Source organism: Thamnophis elegans, chromosome 4 (genome assembly GCF_009769535.1).
Source record: "Thamnophis elegans isolate rThaEle1 chromosome 4, rThaEle1.pri, whole genome shotgun sequence".
Classification (NCBI taxonomy): Eukaryota; Metazoa; Chordata; class Lepidosauria; order Squamata; family Colubridae; genus Thamnophis; species Thamnophis elegans.
Window position 1 is genome coordinate 56,337,154 of NC_045544.1, and position 20,867 is coordinate 56,358,020.

The following is a 20,867-nucleotide window of genomic DNA, read 5'->3' on the forward strand; positions in this document are numbered from 1 at the left end:
GCCTATTGAAGACAGTTTCAGAGAACCCTAAAACTATTGGGAGTTTAATAGAGAAGACAGCAAATCACCTTACGCTTAAATTAAATAGAAATGCCACACATATTGTACAGTAAACATAAAAAGAATTGTTACCTAAACCAACTGCCTGTTTTGCCAATATTATTAAGGATGCCTCACAACCAGGTTGTTTTACTTGTGTTCCCCAGCAACAGGTATTAAGAAGCTTAATCTCATCTTTGATGTCAGATCACAGCTCTTAATAGTGTTATCTTCTATCTGTTTGATTAAGTTTCTTTTAAACTGTTTAAGTTGGCAGGCATTCTACAAGTTTAATTATGCATTAAATTCAACAGCAGGTGAGAGCTGTCATTGAGGATTTATTTTGAAATCCTTGAGGCTAAAATGTTTATTTTTTTAAATTTAAAATACTTTAATATGCTATTAAGGAAGAAGTAAAAGATACCATTTCAGTCCTTAGATTTAAATATATATGCATATTCTCACATTCACTCTGTTATAGTATGTATGGCTCAGCTAGAAAAACATGATAAGGTCATTCTTTTATACTCTCATTATATATCTATATATATTATATATATATATATATATCTATATATGTGTGTGTGTGTGTGTGTGTGTGTGTGTGTATGTATGTATGTATGTATGTATGTATGTATATGTATATGTATATGTTTGAGTTTGAGTTTATTTTCATTTGTATGCCGCCCTTTTCCCTAAGGGGACTCAGGGCGGCTCACAGCTCAAAAAGGGAAGGGGGGATACAGACAGTTTAGTAACAACACAAAACAATACATAATTAAAAAGCACAACAGTCATACCATTCGAACTAGGGGCAACGAATCTTTAGCCCCAGGCCTGTCGGAACAGCCAGGTTTTAAGGGCTATGCGGAAGGCCTGGAGGGTGGTGAGGGTACGAATCTCCACGGGGAGTTCGTTCCAAAGGGTCGGATCAGCCACAGAGAAGGCTCTCCTCCGGGTAGTCGCCAGTCGACACTGGCCGGCGGATGGGATTCGGAGGAGGCCTAGTCTGTGGGATCTAATTGGTCTAGTGGAGGTAATTGGCAGAAGGCGGTCTCTCAAGTACCCAGGTCCAATACCATGAAGGGCTTTATAAGTGACGACTAGCGCCTTGAAGCGTATCCGGGGACCAATAGGCAGCCAGTGCAGCTCGCGGAGGATAGGTGTTACGTGGGTGAACCGAGGTGCACCCACAATCACTCGCGCGGCTGCATTCTGGACAAGCTGAAGTCGCCGAATACTCTTCAAGGGCTGCCCCATGTAGAGCACGTTGCAGTAGTCCAGTCTGGAGGTCACAAGGGCGCGAGTGACTGTTGTGAGAGCCTCCCGGTTCAGGTAGGGACGCAACTGGTGCACCAGGCGAACCTGGGCAAATGCCCCCCTGGTCACAGCTGACAAGTGGTGTTCAAAAGTCAGCTGTGGGTTCAGGAGGACTCCCAAGTTGCGGACCCTGTCTGAGGGGCGTACTGTTTGACCCCCCAGCCTGAGAGATGGAACACTTGGCCAATTAGTAGGAGGGAAGCACAGCAGCCACTCGGTCTTATCTGGATTGAGTACAAGCTTGTTAACCCCCATCCAGTCCCTAACAGCCTCGAGGCCCTGGCACATCACGTCAATCGCTTCATTGAGTTGGCACGGGGCGGACAGATACAGCTGCGTATCGTCCGCATATTGGTGGTATTTTATCCCGTGCCGTCGAATGATCTCACCCAGCGGTTTCATGTAGATATTAAATAGGAGGGGAGACAGGACCGAACCCTGCGGTACCCCACACGTTAGGGGCCTAGCGGTCGATCTCTGCCCTCCGACCAACACCGACTGCGACCTGTCCGAGAGGTAAGAGGAGAACCACCGTAGGACAGTGCCTCCCACCCCCACCTCCCGCAGTCGTCGCAGAAGGATACCATGGTCGATGGTATCGAAAGCCACAGAGAGGTCAAGGAGCACTAGGACGGAGGTATGACCTCCATCCCTGGCTCTCCAGAGATCATCGGTCAATGTGACCAAAGCGGTTTCCGTGCTGTAGCCAGGCCTAAATCCCGACTGGAAGGGATCTAGATAATCGGTTTCCTCCAAGGACCGCTGGAGCTGAAAGGCTACCACCTTCTCAACAACCTTCCCCACGAAGGGGAGGTTGGAGACTGGACGATAGTTGTTTAGGACGGCTGGATCCAAAGATGGCTTCTTCAGGAGGGGTCTCACCACTGCCGCATTTAGTGCGGGGGGAAAGATCCCCCCCCGAAGGGAGGCGGCAACGACCGCCTGGATCCAGCCCCGTGTCACCTCCCTGCTGTTAGCAACCAGCCAGGAGGGGCACGGGTCCAGTACACATGTGGAGGCACTTACAGCTCCCATGGGGTAACAGCTTGAAAATCAATCCAGTGATGTCCTACCAGATTCTCCCCTGGTGCCTCAGCTGGTTCTGCGGAATTGGAGTCCAGGTCCGCCCGAAGCCGAGCAACTTTATCCGCGAGGAATTGGACGTAGTCCTCAGCTCTGCCTTGCAAAGGATTGCTCGTATCCCTCCTATTTAGGAGGGAACGGGTTATCCTGAACAAGGCGGCTGGGCGCGACTCAGCGGAAGCAATCAGAGAGGCAATATATGTTCTCTTTGTCGTCCTAATTGCCCGGATGTTAGCTCTGATGCTGGATGTTAAAAGTGCTCGGTCTGACTCGGACTTACTGGATCTCCATCGTTGCTCTAGGCGTCTCTTTCGGCGCTTCATCTCCCGGAGTTCCTCAGTAAACCAAGGGGCCCTCCTGGATCCACTGCCTTGGATCGGCCGTAAAGGCGCAATCCGGTTAAGAGCCTCTGTCGCTGCTGAGTTCCAGGCAGCAACTAGAGTCTCCGCCGGACTGCGGACGAGGGTATCAGGAATAACTCCAAGCTCCGTCTGAAAGCCCAAAGGGTCCATAAGGCGCCTGGGGTGGAACCACCTAATCGGTTCCTCCTCCCTACAGTGGGGGTTTGGTCTCCGAAAGTCAAGCCTCAGTAGGTAGTGGTCCGACCATGACAGGGGTAAGATCTCACTACCCCTCAGACCAAGATCACAACTCCACTGCTCCGAGAGAAATACGAGGTCGAGCATGTGACCCGCCGAGTGAGTTGGGCCCCGAATTACTTGGGTCAAGCCCATGGCTGTCATGGAAGCCATGAACTCCTGCGCTCCATCAGAGTGTTCACCGAGCGAAGGCAAGTTGAAATCCCCCAGAACCATAAGCCTGGGAAACTCAATTGCCAGCTCGGCTACCGACTCGAGGAGCGAGGGGAGGGCTGCTGCAACGCTGTTGGGAGGCAGGTACGTTAACAGCAGGCCCACTTGACCCCTGAGGTCCAACTTCACCAGCAGGGACACCCGACAAGCTCCGGAGCAGGGATCCTACGAGGTACTAGAGACTCTCGGATAACAATGGCCACACCCCCACCCCTTCCCTGGGGTCGCGGCTGATGAAGCACCTGAAAACCCTCTGGGCACATCTCTACGAGGGGGACTCCTCCCTCCGGGCCCAGCCAGGTTTCAGTAATACATGCCACCTCTCGTCTAAAATTAAGTCCCGAATGAGGGGTGCCTTATGAACTACAGACCTGGCATTTAGCAACAGCAGCCTGAGACCAGGGTCCTGATTACTCGCGCCATCTGGCCTTGGAGTGGGACTCATAGGGCCAGAAGGAGGGATCTCTGTGACATAGCGAGCCCTCCTTCCCCGGTAATGGCCCGCCCTAAAGTCCCCGCCATATCTGCCCCTCCCTGTTAAGACCGTAATGCTCCGGCCCACTCCCGTGTCCGTGGTCCCTCTACCCACCCCGATAGCCCCCGCGTTTTCCGACAGGTCCATCGAATCAGTCATCCTCCCACACAAACACGAACACTCATCCATGCATTCCCCCCTAAGGTCAGTTAAAACACAAAAAATACAACAATAATGAATTTAAAAAGTGGGTACAGTCATCAGTCAGGCATACCATTCACACCGCATTCCTAAGTGCGCACTCCTCCGGTAAGGCTGAAAAGGTCCCAAGAGTCTAAGGTGGTTGTGGGGGGCAAAAAGGTCTTCCTATGCACAATGGGCATCCTCGTTTGTCCAAGAGGCCAAGGCACTATGGTAGATGAAATTAAGTAAATGCCATTCAAGATGGTAATAATATGCCCAGGGCGGTTGCAGTTAGTAATAGTCAACGCAGCTGGGGCTGAGATAGCACGTCCAGAAGCCCTCGGACTGTAATTAGGCAAAACATGGTGTTTAAAAACACAGCTGTGGAATGACCAGATGACCAGCAAGGGAAGCAAACAAAAGTTCCACAATGTTGATGACAAACTATAGAGGGAACTCTCCCAGTCCACCAAGGGAAGAAGTGTAAATCAGCAAAGTTCAGGAGAGAACGAGGGCAATGATCATACAGAGGTTGAGCCACAACCTCTGTATATGTATATGTATATGTATATGTATATGTATATGTATATGTATATGTATATGTATATGTATATGTATATGTATATGTATTAGTTGAGACACATATCATCATAGTTTATAACTGTAGTCTCTTTGTTCTGGAGCGCTGTTTCTGACTGTGAATCGAAGGGCTTACTTTTTGCCATATATAATGATATTGTGCCATAAGATTGCCTTTGACCTACGATGCTTAAACGAAAGGCATAGCATTACTTTCAAGTTAAGAACATAATAACTGTCTTTTTTTATATTTATAATGACACTTGGTTAAGCACATAAAAGGTTTTTAATTTCATTGCACATTTGTCAAATGTGATGAGGAACTGAACTGCTCTCTGAGTCTCAAGTCATTGGGGCAGATTTTTCTTGACTTCCAGAAGGAAGTTTTGCTTAAATTGCCTGAATCCAGATGCTTTTATATAAGGATCTTCTCGTGCATGTTCCTATGGTTCAGGGGTGGGTTTCTCGCCCCGTTCCAACCAGTTCGGTTGGAACGGGGCCGGCGGCGTCCTCGTGCATGCGCGCAGTGCCCACATGTGTACTAGCGTCTGTGCGATGCTCCAGCTGCTCCTGGAGGATCACGCAGGCGCTGTATGCGTCCTGCGCATTCGTGGAAGCGCAGAACTCGTCAAAACCGGGTACGGAGTGCGGGCGGGCGGGTGGGCCCTTCGCCGTTCCCGGAAGTTACTTACTTCCGGGTTCGCTGACCAACCGGTTCGCGGGGACCGCCGCGAACCGGTTGAAACCCGCCCCTGCTGTGGTTGTGCCCATGGATCTTAAAATCAGCCTTGACTCTGAGATTGCTTTGTCGCATCATTACAGTTTTCTTGGCAGCATTCTCAGAAATAGAATAACAGAGTTGGAAGGGACCTTGGAGATCTTCTAGTCCAACCCCCTGCTTAGGCAGGAAACCCTACAACACTTCAGACAAATGGTTATCCAACATCTTCTTAAAAACTTCCATTGTTGGAGCATTCACAACTTCTGAAGGCAAGTTGTTCCACTGATTAATTGTTCTCTCAGGAAATTTCTCTTTAGTTCTATGTTCTAATGGTTTGCCCTTGTCTAGGGCTGAGAGAGAGAGAATAACTGGCCAAAGGTTGCCCAACTGGATTGTGCCTGACACAGGATTAGAATTCAGTCTTGTGGTTTTCCAGCCTAGTATATTTAACCACTGCAGCAAATTGGCTGCCCTCCAATTTACCTCATTTATGGAATCTTATGAGGCCTTCCAACCTTCCCTTACTTGCCTTCTGCTGCTGCTTTCATGTCCATTAGTCAAAGAAGCTGTAAAGGAGCTGCTAGCACATTGGCAAGAACATTCCTGGTGTTTTTCTAATTTTGGTGATCTAGAATATACACACTTATTATTTCACATTAGGTTTGCATGTAAGAAAATATTGCAATAAGGTCTGGGACTGCAGTCTGAAAATTTGCACACTAGGGAGTAAACCTCACTGAACACAGCAAGTCTTATTTCTCAATCAGTATCCATAGCAGAGTAAGTAACTTCAGTTGTGGTGGAGAAGCTGAAGGCTGTATGGGATATGATGGAGAGGACTCGAGCAATAAGTCAGAATTTTTATTGCCTTTTTTCATATAGGTATGGGTTAACATAATATTCCTCAATTCACCCATAATAAATGTTAAATGTTAATGGTATGGTGGTCTTGTGGGCACTGAATACTGCCTGTGATTCCTTTACCTCACGTGTCTCTCTCTTTAATGTGAAATTCACGGAAGAAAAAAATGTTTTTTCAAAGCAGTTACACAAGAGAATTTTCCAGTTGAAGACACTTTATAGGTTCTTTAAAAATCCCAATTCTGCTTGTTATCAGATATATTTCCTATAAATGTTCATTGGCTTGGATAAGCAGTATTTGCAACATTCTAGAACCTATTATTTTCTCTCTTGGACTTAGTTGTATATATAATTGTGAGGTTATACGGAATGCTTGTGCTGCAAACTTTTATGATTTGAATGTTAGTGAATGCGTAGATTTGCAATATTATGATCAAAATCCTGAATGATCCTCAAATGATGATCATTTCAAAAAGGAATTCAGTTTTAAATAAGGGGAAAAATCTAAACAGAGGGCAATTTTAAAGGAATCTGATAAATGCTTCTTGTACCATTGGTTTCATGCTGAAGTCTAGAGATACTTAAAACCGCCCAGTTTTCAGAAGACAGTGCAGCTTTACGAAGGCTTCTGAAGAAAGTGCAGTCTTCAGAAAACTCTATTTTCTTTATAAAGCTGTGCTTTCTTTCCGAAGAGAGCATGGCTGTCTAAAGGCTGCACTATCTTCAGAAAGCCTTTGGGAAGTCAGGGAAAGTTTACAAAGGCAGCACGGCCTTCCAAAGGCTCAGGGAGCCACACATAGGAAAATTTCACTGGAGAAGCTGGGTTCACAAAGGAGATGGCAAAGGCAACAAGGTGCTTCTCCTTCTGCCATGGTGGCTGGGCGCAAAATGAGAGGGGAACTGGGACGGGGAACTGGGAAAGCAGGCAGCTTGTTGAACAAATGCTTGCTAGAAGTTGTTGTGGCTTGATGTTAATGGTTTTGAGATGAGGTTAGCCTAGTGGCCACTGGTCTGAAAAGGAGATAGCAGCAAGGCCCTTCTGCTTAGGTCATGGCAGCTGGGCACCAAAAATTGGTGCAAGGAACGGGAGAGAAAGCAACTGGGCAAACAAATGTTTGTTTGGGCAGACTGAGTGGGTGAGGCTTCCTGGGGTATGGCAAACAACCGCAGGCATGGTTCCTGGGTTGCTTGCCACCCCACAATGAAGCATTGTATGATGTCTTGCTTTACAACCGCAATAGCAATCACAGTCCCAATTGTGGTTTTAAGTCAAGAACTACCTCTATTAGAGATGATGATAAGTTGCTGAAATTGTTTGTATCTGTCATGATGAAGGGAGAAATTATTTATTTATATATGTAATTTGTTTAATATATTTTCTTTTCATTATTCTTTCTTTTACTTTGTTACATTTTTTTTAATTTGTATGTATTTTTACCTTTCTGAGTTTTTTCTGCGTTTTCTGAGTTTTTAAAGGACTAACTGGTTAAGGTGGCCTTGGAATAGTAAATATTAAAAATAACTGGCTCTATTACCAAAAAGGTAATAGAGGCATTTCTACCTCCTCCACATACCCCCTCCCAAAAGTATTTTTTATAATTGCCTTGAATACACCCTTTAAATGAAACAAACTGGAGGAGCTGTAGGGCTGATACATTTCTATACATTTTTTTTTTGAAGACTGTTTTATTTCGTTTTCATTTTCATTTTATACAATCACTTATATACTGTGCAATTAAGAAAACAGTAAACACAACTCATCTTATATTCCACCATAGAAAACCAACATAACACTTCAACCCTCCATACACCCTTTCTTCTCCCCCTCCAACTTTCATTTCTCCCCTCCAACATTCCCCTCTTCTACTTCCCCTCCCCCTCAAACATTCCTTTCTCCCCTTCCCTCCATCTCACCCTCCTTACATTCCCCTCTCACTCCCTCTCTACTCCTCCCTCTTCTTTCCCTCTACTCCTCACTTCGGTGTATTTCTACTATTCATTAATCTATTCAATTTGTATTTTATACTAAAATTGAAAGAAAAGAAAAAAAAAGAAAAGAAAAGGAAAAGAAAAAAAAAGAAAAAGGAGCAACAGTATACAAGTGCGTTCTTATTGATTTGGAAATTGAAACTATGTTTCCCCCCTCCCCCCTGTAAACCCCCCTCCCTACCCCCCTTCCGACTTCCCAGATCCCATACCCGGCATAGCTTTTTATCAAACACAGTCTAGAGTATATTAGAACCAAATAGGTTAAAAATTAAAAGATAAAAGAGAAAGGAAAAAAGAAAGGAATAAAAAAAAAACAAAAAAAGGGAAAAATCAATAAACTCTCTACCTTGAGCTCAGCTTCCCATCATTATTAGAACTTAAACAATGTACATCATTCCTGATCTCAATTAATTAATTGCTTGCAGGATTTCAAACTATATTGAAACCAAATAAGTTAATCAAATAAAATTCTACTCTAGCTAGGGGCCTTATCTCTTTATCTAAATATCTGTCTATTTCCAAACCTTTAATTTGTCCCTTTTATACCTCCTTCTCTATGAAGCAATTTAAATACATCTCAAATTCTTCTCTCGGTTTCCTTTTCCAACTCTTCTCGTCCTGCCTCTACCCGTGTCCATATATATATTTTATTTTCATCCGTACTCCTCTCATATTTGCTCCGCCTTCCTGCAAACTCTCTGGGTATATCCTTCCAAACATTATATTCAAATAACAGTTTATACAAAAATCAACTTACTTTCTGGCTCAAAATAAGCTCTAATTCAACCTTCACTACCCTCCCATCTACACCACACTTCCCAACTCCATTCAACCTGAACCACGATCCAGGAACACCACGATCTCCGCCCTCCTCACCCTAGAAAATAAATCATGAGCAATTTATATAAAAGTTCAGTGTTATTCATCAAGTCTTTTTTAAGTCCCATACAATATATTTTCCGAGGAAATCAGCATTAGTTCTTTCAGCCTTAATATCTCTTCATCGATATACAACTATACCATTTTATGCAAGACAGAAGTCACAGATTATTGTTCAAGTTAAGAATTCAGCAAATGTTTTGGAAGCACGACTAAGTCCTTGTTCTCTGCTCTTCTGCCCTTCCGGAGGGGGAAAGCGATACCTCCTGCCTTGTAGTTGTGTGTTTTGTTGTTTCTCTTCTACTTCTCCTTGTCTTTCTCCAAGTCCAGGTGATTCAGGATGTCCCGCCTTTAGGATCTTATAATAAAAATCTCGGGCTTCCCAAACAGAGTTGAGACGATATTTTTGGTCATCAAATGTAACTATAATACCAAATGGCACATCCCATCTGTACTGTATCTGACAATTTCTGAGTTCTTTAGTTAGAAAAGCATAGTCTCTCCTGGCTCTTAACATTTGAGGTGGTATTTCTTTGAAAACGATCAAGTCCTATCCATCAATTCGCAGCCTGTTATTATAAAACTCTTGTAATATCGCATTTCTGGATTCTCTTGTAGCAAAATATATAATTATATCTCTCGGAAGCTGTCTCTGTTTTGCCGCCCACGAATTATGGCGGTAAATTTTTTGGATCTGCCAATCAAAGTTGAGTCCCGGACTTCCCACCAAACGACTGAAAGCCTCAGAAAAAGTCTGTTTCAAATTCTCCTGTTCATTTTCACGCAATCCCCTAACTCTTATTGCAAGCGCCATCTTTTTATAATTTGTCATAACAAGTTGTTTTTCTGCATTTTCAACTTCCTGTTGCAACACTTCAATTTTAGATGTCAGGTTAGAATTAGCTTCCTTCAAGAGTTCCAGCTTATCTTCCATTCCAGCAATATAATCTGTCATTACAGTTATGACTCCTATCATATCCTCCTTTGTTTGAGCAATCTTGGCATCAAGCTTGTCACATAAGTCTGAAATAAGTTGCTTCATTTCCTCTCTAAATTCTTTAAGAGTTTCAAAAAGAAATTCTTTCATTAACAAATCTCCAGTAGAGGGCGTAGAAGGCAAGAGCTGCGGCTTTGTAGCAATTACTTGGGATATGTTGTTAAAAAAACGTCTGGGCTGCTTTGATTTCGGATCCATTATAAAAAGGAAACAAACAGAGTCTCTGCTCACGTTGCTTTAAGGTACTTTCAATAAACTTTTGGCAATTGATAAAAAGAAGTCTTCAAGGAAACAGGGCTAATTAATTTGTGAGAAGTTATTCCCTTGATTCTGTGCCAGGAAGGTGGAAATATATCGTATAACAAATGCGGAAGCTATAAAATCGCCATTTTAAAAAACAATTAAACAAAGGAGTTTTTTATAAAATTGAAGCTGGTATTTTGAATAATAATAATAAACAAAAAGGGTTCTCAGGAATGGTCACTGCTCGGATTGATTTTAAATAACTTAGTTTCAAAAATTTGTCCTGAGGGGGGGGTAACTTGCCTTGAGCTGAAAAAAGACAGCTGAGAAGATCTGGCCGGAGTGAATGACTCAGCTTTTGTTGAACCTTCTTCTCCGTTCACAGCCCAAAAAAAAAAAGAGCTGTGAACTACAAAGAGGATTCTAACGACTGAGTCCCTCCCTGCTTCTTTCTTGCCTGAAAAAAGAGATATCTATAGATCTTGAATAGATATACGAACCAGAACTCTGAGGGCAGCTCCGTTGAGCTACCGGCGATGGCAAGCCCCTCCCCCCGGAAGCACATTTCTATACATTTTCCTCTTGCCATTCCAGTTTTCTTTTGGCGCAGTATTGATTTTCATGGGTATTTGGAACACAGTTTGACTGCATGTGTTTTGAAAATGATAAACTAATCAACTTTTATGTTGTTCCAGATGTAAATAACTTGGGACCAGAGTTGCACGGTCATCTCCTTCCCACAATTTGTCTTCTAATATAGAAGTATTTGTGTTCCTAAACAGATTCAGCAGTGGGAGCAGAATCTGGAAAAATTTAACATGGACCTTTTCAAAATGCGCTGTTACTTAGCCAGTTTGCAAGGCGGAGAACTTCCAAATCCAAAGAGTCTTCTGGCTGCTGCCAGTCGTCCTTCGAAAATGGCCCTTGGAAGACTTGGCCTGTTCTCAGTCTCATCATTTCATGCCCTGGTAAGCTGGAAGGAGAGTAATAGATAATATCTTTTCACTTCCTTTTGATGGCATTACTTCAGAAAAGGGCCTGAGGCCCATGCAAACCTGTATGATCTAGTGGGTGATCAGAACTTGCCATGGAAAGGCAATCCTGCAAGTAAAATATGGTCTTGTGACATATAGGGCTATATAAGTGAGTTTTATCTGGGAACCAATGCAACTCATAAAATATTATAATACTAGCTGATAACCCGGCATCGTCTGGGTATTTATTTATAGGGGGGGAAATGTAATTTCTAATGTTGGATTTTCCCCCTTACCAGAGGGAGCTCCCTTGTGGAGTACTGGGAAGCCATTACCATGGCAACTCTACTGCGCTGTACAGTAGAAGCCATTTTACAGCAGTACAGTAGAAGCCATTTGAAGGCACAACAGGCTGTATCATAACAGAACACACACCCTGAGCGGTGTTAAGGGTGTCTTACCCATACAGTATTTGTTTCCAGAGAGTAAGTCATCTGTATACCAAGTTTGGTTCTGGGTTGGGTTTGAAATCAATCCCATTTAGAGTGCCTTGCAGAAATATCTCTGAGAGGTGCCTAGACCATGAGTGATTATAAGATGTCTGTCTGTCTGTCTTCTGTCTGTCTGTCTGTCTGTCTGTCTCTCTCTCTCTCTCTCTCAACACATACAGCTATGGGTGGAAAATCTATAGAACTAGAATCTGGGATTGAGGGGTGGGCAGGTGAGAGCTGTGTCTTTTCAGGGTTGAATCGGAGCCTGTTTTTTGGTTATGCAATCATCTCACCCACACCAGACTAGGATAAAACAGAGAACTTCAATTGGCTGGCCTGGGACAGAGATATGTAACTATCATACTGATTAAATTCTCTCCCATGCTGAGAGAAGGGCTTCTGGGAACTTCAATTGCCGTATTTATGCTAAAAGATAGCAGAATTGCCATCTCCGAAGAACTTGCATTCCCCCTTCTCCTTATCTGTTCCAGTAAAGGGAAGTGTTGTAGAAGTCATCACAACAGTGAAGATAAGTCATTTTGAATCGTATCTTTTGTCTTCTACTTCATATGACTGATCTTGATTACTGTCTTGTTTTCTGAGAAGAGATATGAAGAACTCTACAGTTCAATGCTTGCCTCTGACTTTCCATTCTGTTTCTTTTCCCCTATTCCCCCAAATTAGATCTGTTCCAGGGATGAGGCAGCTCTCAGAAAGAGAACGTGGTCTCTGTCACAGAGACTGTGGAGCAAAAAGGGTTTGTTCTCCTCCCTGAAGGGACTGGATACCCTTGCAAGAAAGGCAAAGGAGAAGAGGCCTTCTATAACCCAGGTAGTTCTCACTTGGTTCGTATCAATGAACATTTAGAAGTTTTGGCAATCGTTCCAATGCCTGTTGATGCTTTGCCAATGGCATCAAGGCTACATAACTTACATTTTATGGTGTACTAAATCTTCGCAAATAGAACCATGCAGAAAATCAATAGATTTATTTTCACATATTAAAGCCAATGTTTTTATCACTATGATATTTTGACCAAGCCAGAATCAATATTGCAGATGAGGAAAACTAGCAATGACTTGCTAGATCTGTTCTTGGAGTTTCTTTCCTTTTATTTTGTAGAATTTGCATTGGGTTGCTGGGAGTAAATAGAAAAATTTGCCAGTCCCTGGGGCAACTCATTCCACTGATCAGTCAGATAGTTGTAGGTGATATTACTGAGGGAAACTGCTGTCAGAGGAAGAGGCAGGGTCAATTTTAAATCTGAGGTTTAAAATAAACCATGGTTAATGTATTGATCTTTTTGTGTGAATAAGTGTAAACTTTATCAAACCAAAGCATAGTGTGTGTAGTACAGTGTGCTACATATTACAGTGTAGTACATAGTATAGTGTGAAGGATACAACATTTATTAGCACCAGTGAGTGCCAGTTTCCCCATTAAGGATATTTGTGATATCAAACATATATTTTGGGTGGCTAGATGATTTCATAGACAATTTAAAAAGAATAAAGGGGAAATGTTGCAAATATAAACAAGTGTAGTGGCATGTATCATGCCATGCCAAAATACAACTGGGGAAAAATACCATAACTGTAAACTTCTTGGTGAATCAAACTCATCAAAATTGATTAGTCCATTCTCATTAAAGATAGAAACATTTTATAATATCAATATGTTACTAAATAATATACTAGTCCAAGATAGTGGACATGTTGCATAATTGAAGAGGATAAGAGAAGCCAAAGATACTGAGACATGGCCGTTTTGCATGATGTTCATTTAAACAGTCACAAGTACATGCATCAGTTAGAAGCCATAAGACCAGTTCCATATCTTAAGATGTTTAGCAAGATACTAAAGAGCTGTCAGAAGTTTATCAAGAAATAACAGTTTTATCGTTTTTTTGGTTGCCTCTCACATATTCCTTATCAAAAAATGGTTTTTGAAGACTATGAGAAAAGTAACTGCAGCAGTCTATCGGTAGATGACATTTTTTTGTGGAATAATAATTCAGTAGAAATATATTTCATATGAATTTAGCCCTCAGTATTTACCAGAATTGTGGCAAACCTTGGTTAGTACAAACAACAGACTTCCCCCCTTTCAAATTCCCAAAATCAGAGAAGGCAGAATGATGAAGTGAATACAGAATTTTGAGCATAGCTATTTCTAAATGTGGTTACAGCTTGGAAATCTTACATGTGTGCCACTAAGTGTTAGTCATGCAATAAAAAAACAGCCAGCATTGAATTCTCTTGAAAATGAAGCTACATCTTCTTGAAGTGGACTTTCAAGAACAGGATAGGAAGAATAATGACACTTTTGAACTTTGGTGCTGGAAAAGACTCGTGAGCCAAGGAAACAAACAAATGGATCTTCAAACTGCCTTCATCAGTTTATGAAAGTAAAAAATTCTGGTCTATCAAGGAAAAAACAAATCCTCACTAACATATTAGGGGAAGCTGTTGTGTATAAATGGGGAACAAAATCAGGGAATAAAATATTTGCTAGCAAACAACCAAGCTCAGAGAGCATTAAAGACTCCACAGTAAAAATGTTGAACTTAAATATTGAAGAATAACTTGTTTGGACGTTAGCGTAATCAATTAAGCTTATGTCTTTCAGAATCTTGTAACTGTATGACAACAAAAAGTTTTCAGTTACTGAATTAGTACTTTAATGACAATCAAAAATGTGCTAATCCTTGGTTGTCATTTACTAGATTAAAACAGAAAAACAAACTTTATTTTCTCATTTCACAGAAATAGATATTTTTGCATTGTTTTAAGACCATTTGGAGTACTGTTATTCACATTATCTTTAACATCTTTATTTTTAATGAAACAGAAATACGCCATACATTTAAGTCTTTGCCTTCATAATGTAGAGATAGGCCTTGCTTAATGATTTCCTTGGACAGTGACCATTGGCAATTATGATGATGAAAAGGTGTCACTTATGCCGGCACTTACAACCTTCACATACCTATACAGCAAAAGAAAGCTTAAGTAAGATTGCAAAAACAGTCACAATTTCACTTAGTGATTGTGGTTGCTAAATGAAGACTACCTATATTTTTAAAATCACCTTTTTACCCATGCAAGGGAAAAGATTCAGGAAAGATCCATATATTCCCAGGCATCTCATCCAGGGGTATATATGTATGTGCGTGTGCGTGTGCGTGTGCGTGTGCGTGTGCGAGAGAGAGAGAGAGAGAGAGAGAGAGAGAGAGAGAGAGAGATCTTGTATGCAAGTGAAACAGCAATGCTATGAAATGTTTGCATTATGTTAACGTATGTTTTCTTTAATTAGATTTTTGACTCAACTGGAGGACATGGAATTCCTGGAACACAGCTACCTCATAATTACAGTAATTCTGCTGAGGTAATATAATAAAATCCAACACATTTAATTTAACTTCCACCTGCTTAATGTGTTTGCAGATGTTATAAATATATGACAAAAAAGCAGTAAGGACTTGTTCTTACTTGATTTGAGTCGTAATCAGAGGGAAAATACTTCATCTTTTCTATACAAGCTTCTGTAGTGGGTTGTTAAATAAATTATTGCATTTCCTGCCATTCACAGTATTGTCACATTAATTGGCTCCATTAACATTCCTGAAATATTATGGATAGTTTGTCTGAACTGGTATAGGGCTTCCTCCCTGAGCAGGGGGTTGGGGTGCAAGATCTCCAAGGACCCTTCTAACTCTGTTATTCTATGCTCTTTTGTTTTTCCTTTACAGAAATGATATGCCTATGCTGGAATAGGAATATTCACTTTTTTAAAAAAGTCCCCACAGGCTGAATACCAGTCATCAATATTTAATCAGTAAAATGTGTGATTTATTTAATACAATTAATTAGTCATATATCCCAAACTACTGGGAAGTAGTTGTAGGTTGCATTCTTTTATTCAGATATAATATAATACTATCCTTTCCTAAGGGATGCGGTGGCTCAATGGCTAAGACGCTGAACTTGTCGATCAGAAAGGTCGGCAGTTCGGTGGTTCGAATCCCTAGCACTGCGTAACAGAGTGAGCTCCCATTACTTGTCCCAGCTTCTGCCAACCTAGCAGTTCGAAAGCATGTAAAAATGCAAGTAGAAAAATAAAAACCACTTTTGGTGGGAAGGTAACAGCGTTCCATGCACCTTCAGTGTTTAGTCATGCAAGCCACATGACCACGGAGACGTCTTCGGACAGTGCTAGCTCTTCGGATTTGAAGCGGAGATGAATACCACGCCCTAGAGTCAGGAATGACTAGCACATACGTGTGAGGGGAACCTTTACCTTATCTTTTCCTAAGATAATTACAGTGTGCACTTTCACAGACCACAAACATGAAGCAGGCCTTTTTCGTTTTATTTAAAGCCAATACTGCCTAGAGATCCTTATGTCAAGCCTTTGGGTTTGTAAACCAGGAATAGAGAAGATGATATATTCTGTGGATTTATTTTCTTGGCCAACTCCTATTGTATGATAGTGGATGACACCAAAACTCTCTTGAACAACTACAACTTCTGGTTAGGGGCCACTTCATTGTGCTCGAAGCATTTAAATCAGTGGATACTGACTCCTCCCACTGATCTCATTTTCCATTACAGTTCTAAAGAAGTTCTGATTCAGAGCATTTGGACTCCCTGTTTTTAGAGTAGCGAAGCCTTGGGAATTGCTGGCTTCCCAGTAAGAGGGCAGATGAATAGCTATGGGAAAAGGGAAGGAGCACAACTGACATTTCAGCTCAAAGCAAATATTGTTGCTGCAAATCTTAATAAGTAAATGCTTCAATGATATCATAAATCAGTAGTTGCCAACTTTTTCTTCTATGATTTCCTAGATTCTCATGCAAAATCTCAAGATTCTTGTAAGAAATTCAGGGCTTTAAAGTATCAATTTCAACATAAAAAATTAAATGAGGCCCTTTTTAAGAATGTGCCTAGTTACCTGATAGTATCATGTTACTGATGTAATGAGTTGGTGATCTGGTCTACCATTTTATTCTAAGCTTGGCCTGAGTCCCTTAGAAACCCTCCCCAAGACTAGAAATACCCTTCACATACCTCTGTATCCAGTGCTTTTGTTACATTAAACTACATTAAAAATAATAATAAAAAAATAAAAATTACCAGTTGATACTACCAATTTCGTTGTATTTTACAATGACAGTAAAGATTATACTTATACATATACAGATATTCTTGATGTACTACCATAATTGAGCCCAAAATTTCTGTTACTAAGTGAGAAATTTGTTAAGCGAATTTTTCCCCATTTTACAACTTTTCTTGCTACCTTTGTTAAGTGAAACACAGCAGTTGTTAAGTAAGTAGCACAGTTGTTACACAGTTGGCTTTGCTTGTTGGAAGGTGACAAAAGGTGATCACATGACCCCTGGACACTGCAACTATCATAAATATGAACCAGTTATCAAGTATCTGAATGTAAATCACATTACTGCAACAGCCATAACTGTGAAAATGGTCCTAAGTCACTTTTTTCAGTGCCATTGTAACAGACACTAAATGAACTGTTTGTAAGTTGAGGACTACCTATATTTTTTAAAATAATCTTTCCTTGTAAGTAAAAATATTTTAAATATAAGTCCTTCATATCTAAAGTTCTTCTACTGTGGGATACGATGGCATTGCTTTATGCAAGATGGACAAGTGTGCATTTAAAATGGTCCCATTGAAAGTATCTTTGCTGTTGTATGCTTGCTTGTATGGTCTTGCTTCTAAGGACAGTAGGAAAATACATCGATTGTGAGAATGCCTTGATGTGAAGCCAAATTTGTGGCACTTGCTTCACTGAATTAGCCCCATTTTATGTCTACTAAATGAATAAGCCGTGGCATTACAGCTGTAAAAGTACTTAAATGAATTAAATAGCTGTATATACAAGAGCTGCTGCAGGCTTCATAATGCCTCATTCACTTACTCAAAGAAATGATTAATTGTAGCGTGCTAAACCACTCGCCATTTCCAGATGGGTTTAGTGAAGCCCACAGGTTTTCTGAGGTGTTTCATATAAAAATGGAGACAAAGACAGGAAAGTTATAAAACAACCGGCTGCTTTTCAAGCAAAATGTTGGGCACATTACAGAGTTGGCATAAATTGCTGGAAAACTTAATGTGTTGTCAGAAGTCCGTAGCAATAAATGAATGAAGTATTGTGATATTAGTTACAGAGCAGACCAAACTGAGAGGAGAAATCTAGCCACTTAATTTTGAAATTGGAAAATATAAATTGAACTTGAACTTAATCAGGCTTTTTTCCTTTTAAAAATTATGTGGAATTTTGTTTCTACCACAATTTTTTAAAGAAGAAAAGTATTTCTAATTTTGGCAAACCTAAAACTTTGGTGCAGATGTTTTATGAATGTTAAGAGAGTCACTTTGGTGTAGTGGTTAAGGCCTCAAGCTAGAAACTGGGATTGAGTTCTCATTGTACCTTGGGCACAAATCTAAGTGGGTGATTTTAGGCCAGTCACTTTCTGAAATCCCTAAAACCTCTTCTGAAAAACCTTGCCAAGAAAACTATAGATAATCTCTGAGAATTGGACACAATAGACCAAAAGGAAAAAAGTGTTATGAATGTTAGGCAAGGGAAATAGGCTTAGGCAAATCTTCTGTTGCATTTCACCTAATCTTCATATCAAATTATTGCAAAGATTAAATCAATTTAAAGATGGGAACAAACATGCCTCTGAGAAATCCTTTGAGCCTTGGTTGTTCTCTTGCAGATGTTTCATTATCTAAACTAGGTAACCCCATCAGTGCTAGTCAAGTCACTAGAACTGATAGTGTTATTTAGTTTGGGTAATGAAATGTCTGCAAGAAAAAGGGCGTTGGTACTTACCTGATACGCCTCTTCTCATAGTGGGGGGAGGAGTATCCAGGATGGGTTTGACTTTGTCCTCTCGTGATTGGATTGAGTCAGATAAGCTCTTTGGGCTCCGCCCCCTGATACCGGGCATGCCCAGTTTTACTGACGAAGAGCTCTCTCCGACTCGTTGCATCATTCACTCCAGACTCTTGATTCAATTTTTTGCTTTTATTGTCTTCAACATCAATATTTAAATAACAACATAAACAATGAACATAACACTTAGTCGTACAAACATAGTCAGGGAGGGACTGGATACTCCTCCCCCCACTATGAGAAGAGGCGTATCAGGTAAGTACCAACGCCCTTTCTCCATAGTGAGGGGGGAGGAGTATCCAGGATGGGACGTACCAAAGCCTGCACGTCCCTAGGGAGGGAGACCCCAGATGCCCCCTGTCCCCCACTCAGGCCTGTTGAGGCACGGGTCCTGCCCTGTGAACCGCCTGCAACACCCTGCGGCCGAATGAGGCCTCTGCTGAGGCAAAGGAGTCCAACTTATAGTTCCTAACAAAGGGAGAGGGGGAAGCCCACGTGGCTGCCCTGCAGATTTCAGCCAGGGATGCTTGCGTGGCCCAGGCCGTGGATGTGGCTGCACTCCGCGTGGAGTGGGCTGTGATATGATTTGGTGTCTGTAACCCCTGCGATTGGTACGCAGTGGCAATGCAGGTTCGCAACCACCTGCCAATAGTGGTGGAAGTGACCTTATTGCCCAGGGATCCTGGTTGGAAGGAGACAAACAGGGCTTCGGATTTCCTGTTTGGCCTGGTTCTCCTGAGGTAAATCCTCAGAGCCCTCCTAACATCCAGAGTGTGCCACTTCCTCTCCAATGGGTGAGAAGGGTCTGGACAAAAGTTGGGCAAAATCAGTTCCTGGGCTCGATGGAAGCAGGAGCACACCTTGGGAATGAAGGATGGATCCAGCCGTAACACCACCCTATCTTGGTGAAAGACACAGAGATCCTCCCTGGTGGACAGCGCCTGCAGTTCGGATATCCGCCTGGCGGAGGTGATGGCCACCAGGAACGCCACCTTCAGGGTCAGGAACTTAAGGGAAATTGTTTGTAATGGCTCAAACGGAGCGCCCGTTAGAGCGTCCAATACCCTGTGTAAATCCCAGGAAGGGTACCTGTGTACCGTAGGTGGTCTGAGATTGGAGGCCCCCTTAAGGAATTGCCAGGCTCTGGTTTCTGCCACACAGGAGAACTGAGGAGATGGCTGAAACCTGTCTCCTAATTGTGTTAGGAGCTAACCCTCTATCCAGGCCCGCCTGGAGGAAGTCCAGAACCTGAGGCACCGTAGCCTGGATGGGGTTGAGCCCCCGGGAGTTGCACCAAGAGTCAAAGGCCCGCCACGTGGAATCATAGATGCGCTCTGTGGAGGGCCTGCGGGCGGCCTGGATAGTCCTTATCACCCTGGGGGAGAAGAGGTCTTTCCTCAGGATGCTCCGCTCAATCGCCAAGCGGTCAACTGGAGCCATTGAGGATCCGGGTGCTCCAGCGCCCCCTGGCTGAGGGATATCCTCTCCTGGGGAATTCTCCAGGGCCTCTCCACCAACAGAGACTGGAGATCTGCAAACCAAGGCCTCCGGGGCCAATGCGGGGCCAACAGAACCACTTCCGCCCCCTCCTGAAGGATCTTCCGTATGACCCTGGGAATCAGGGGCAAGGGAGGAAAGGCATACAAAAGACCCCTGGGCCATGAGCTCCGCAGAGCGTCCGTCCCTTCCGCCCCCCGTGTCCGGTACCTGGAAAAGAACCTCGGGAGCTGAGTGTTGAGGGGAGTGGCGAACAAATCGACTTCCGGGCGCCCGAAGCGCTCGGCCACCTCTTCGAATATCGCAGGCTGTAGCCTCCACTCTGAGTTGTCCACCTCGGCCCGGCTGAGCCAGTCGGCCCTGGTGTTGTCCACCCCCGCTATGTGTTCTGCCCTCAAAGACCGGAGGTTCCTTTCGGCCCACTGACCCAGACGTTTGGCCTCCTTCATGAGGGCCCTTGATCTTGTCCCCCCCTGTCTGTTTATGTGAGCCTTGGTGGTGATATTGTCTGTGAGGACTAATATGTGCTGGCCCCTGACCGAGTTCTGGAACCGTAACAGAGCCAGGCGGACCGCCCTGAGCTCCAACCAGTTTATGTTGTGAGCCCCTTCCGCCTGAGTCCACTCTCCTTGCGCCATCTGAGCCAGCAGATGGGCACCCCACCCACTCAGACTGGCGTCCGTCGTTACCATCAGGCGGTCTGGTGTCCAGAAGGTTTCGCCCTTCGTGATCGCTGGGGACGTCCACCAAGTCAGGGAGCGGGAGACCTCTACCGGGAGAAGTACCCTGGTCTG

The 20,867-nt window shown here is 42.9% G+C and overlaps 1 protein-coding gene across 1 annotated transcript in view; it reads left to right on the forward strand.

Annotated features, from left to right (window-relative positions):
• TIAM2 (TIAM Rac1 associated GEF 2) overlaps positions 1-20,867 on the forward strand; it is a 175,462-nt gene that overhangs the window by 90,984 nt on the left and 63,611 nt on the right. Inside the window, exons 7-9 of the mRNA XM_032215642.1 lie at positions 10,964-11,149; positions 12,331-12,477; positions 14,962-15,033. Of these exons, the coding sequence (XP_032071533.1) occupies positions 10,964-11,149; positions 12,331-12,477; positions 14,962-15,033 (405 nt within the window). The remainder of the gene's footprint in view (positions 1-10,963; positions 11,150-12,330; positions 12,478-14,961; positions 15,034-20,867) is intronic.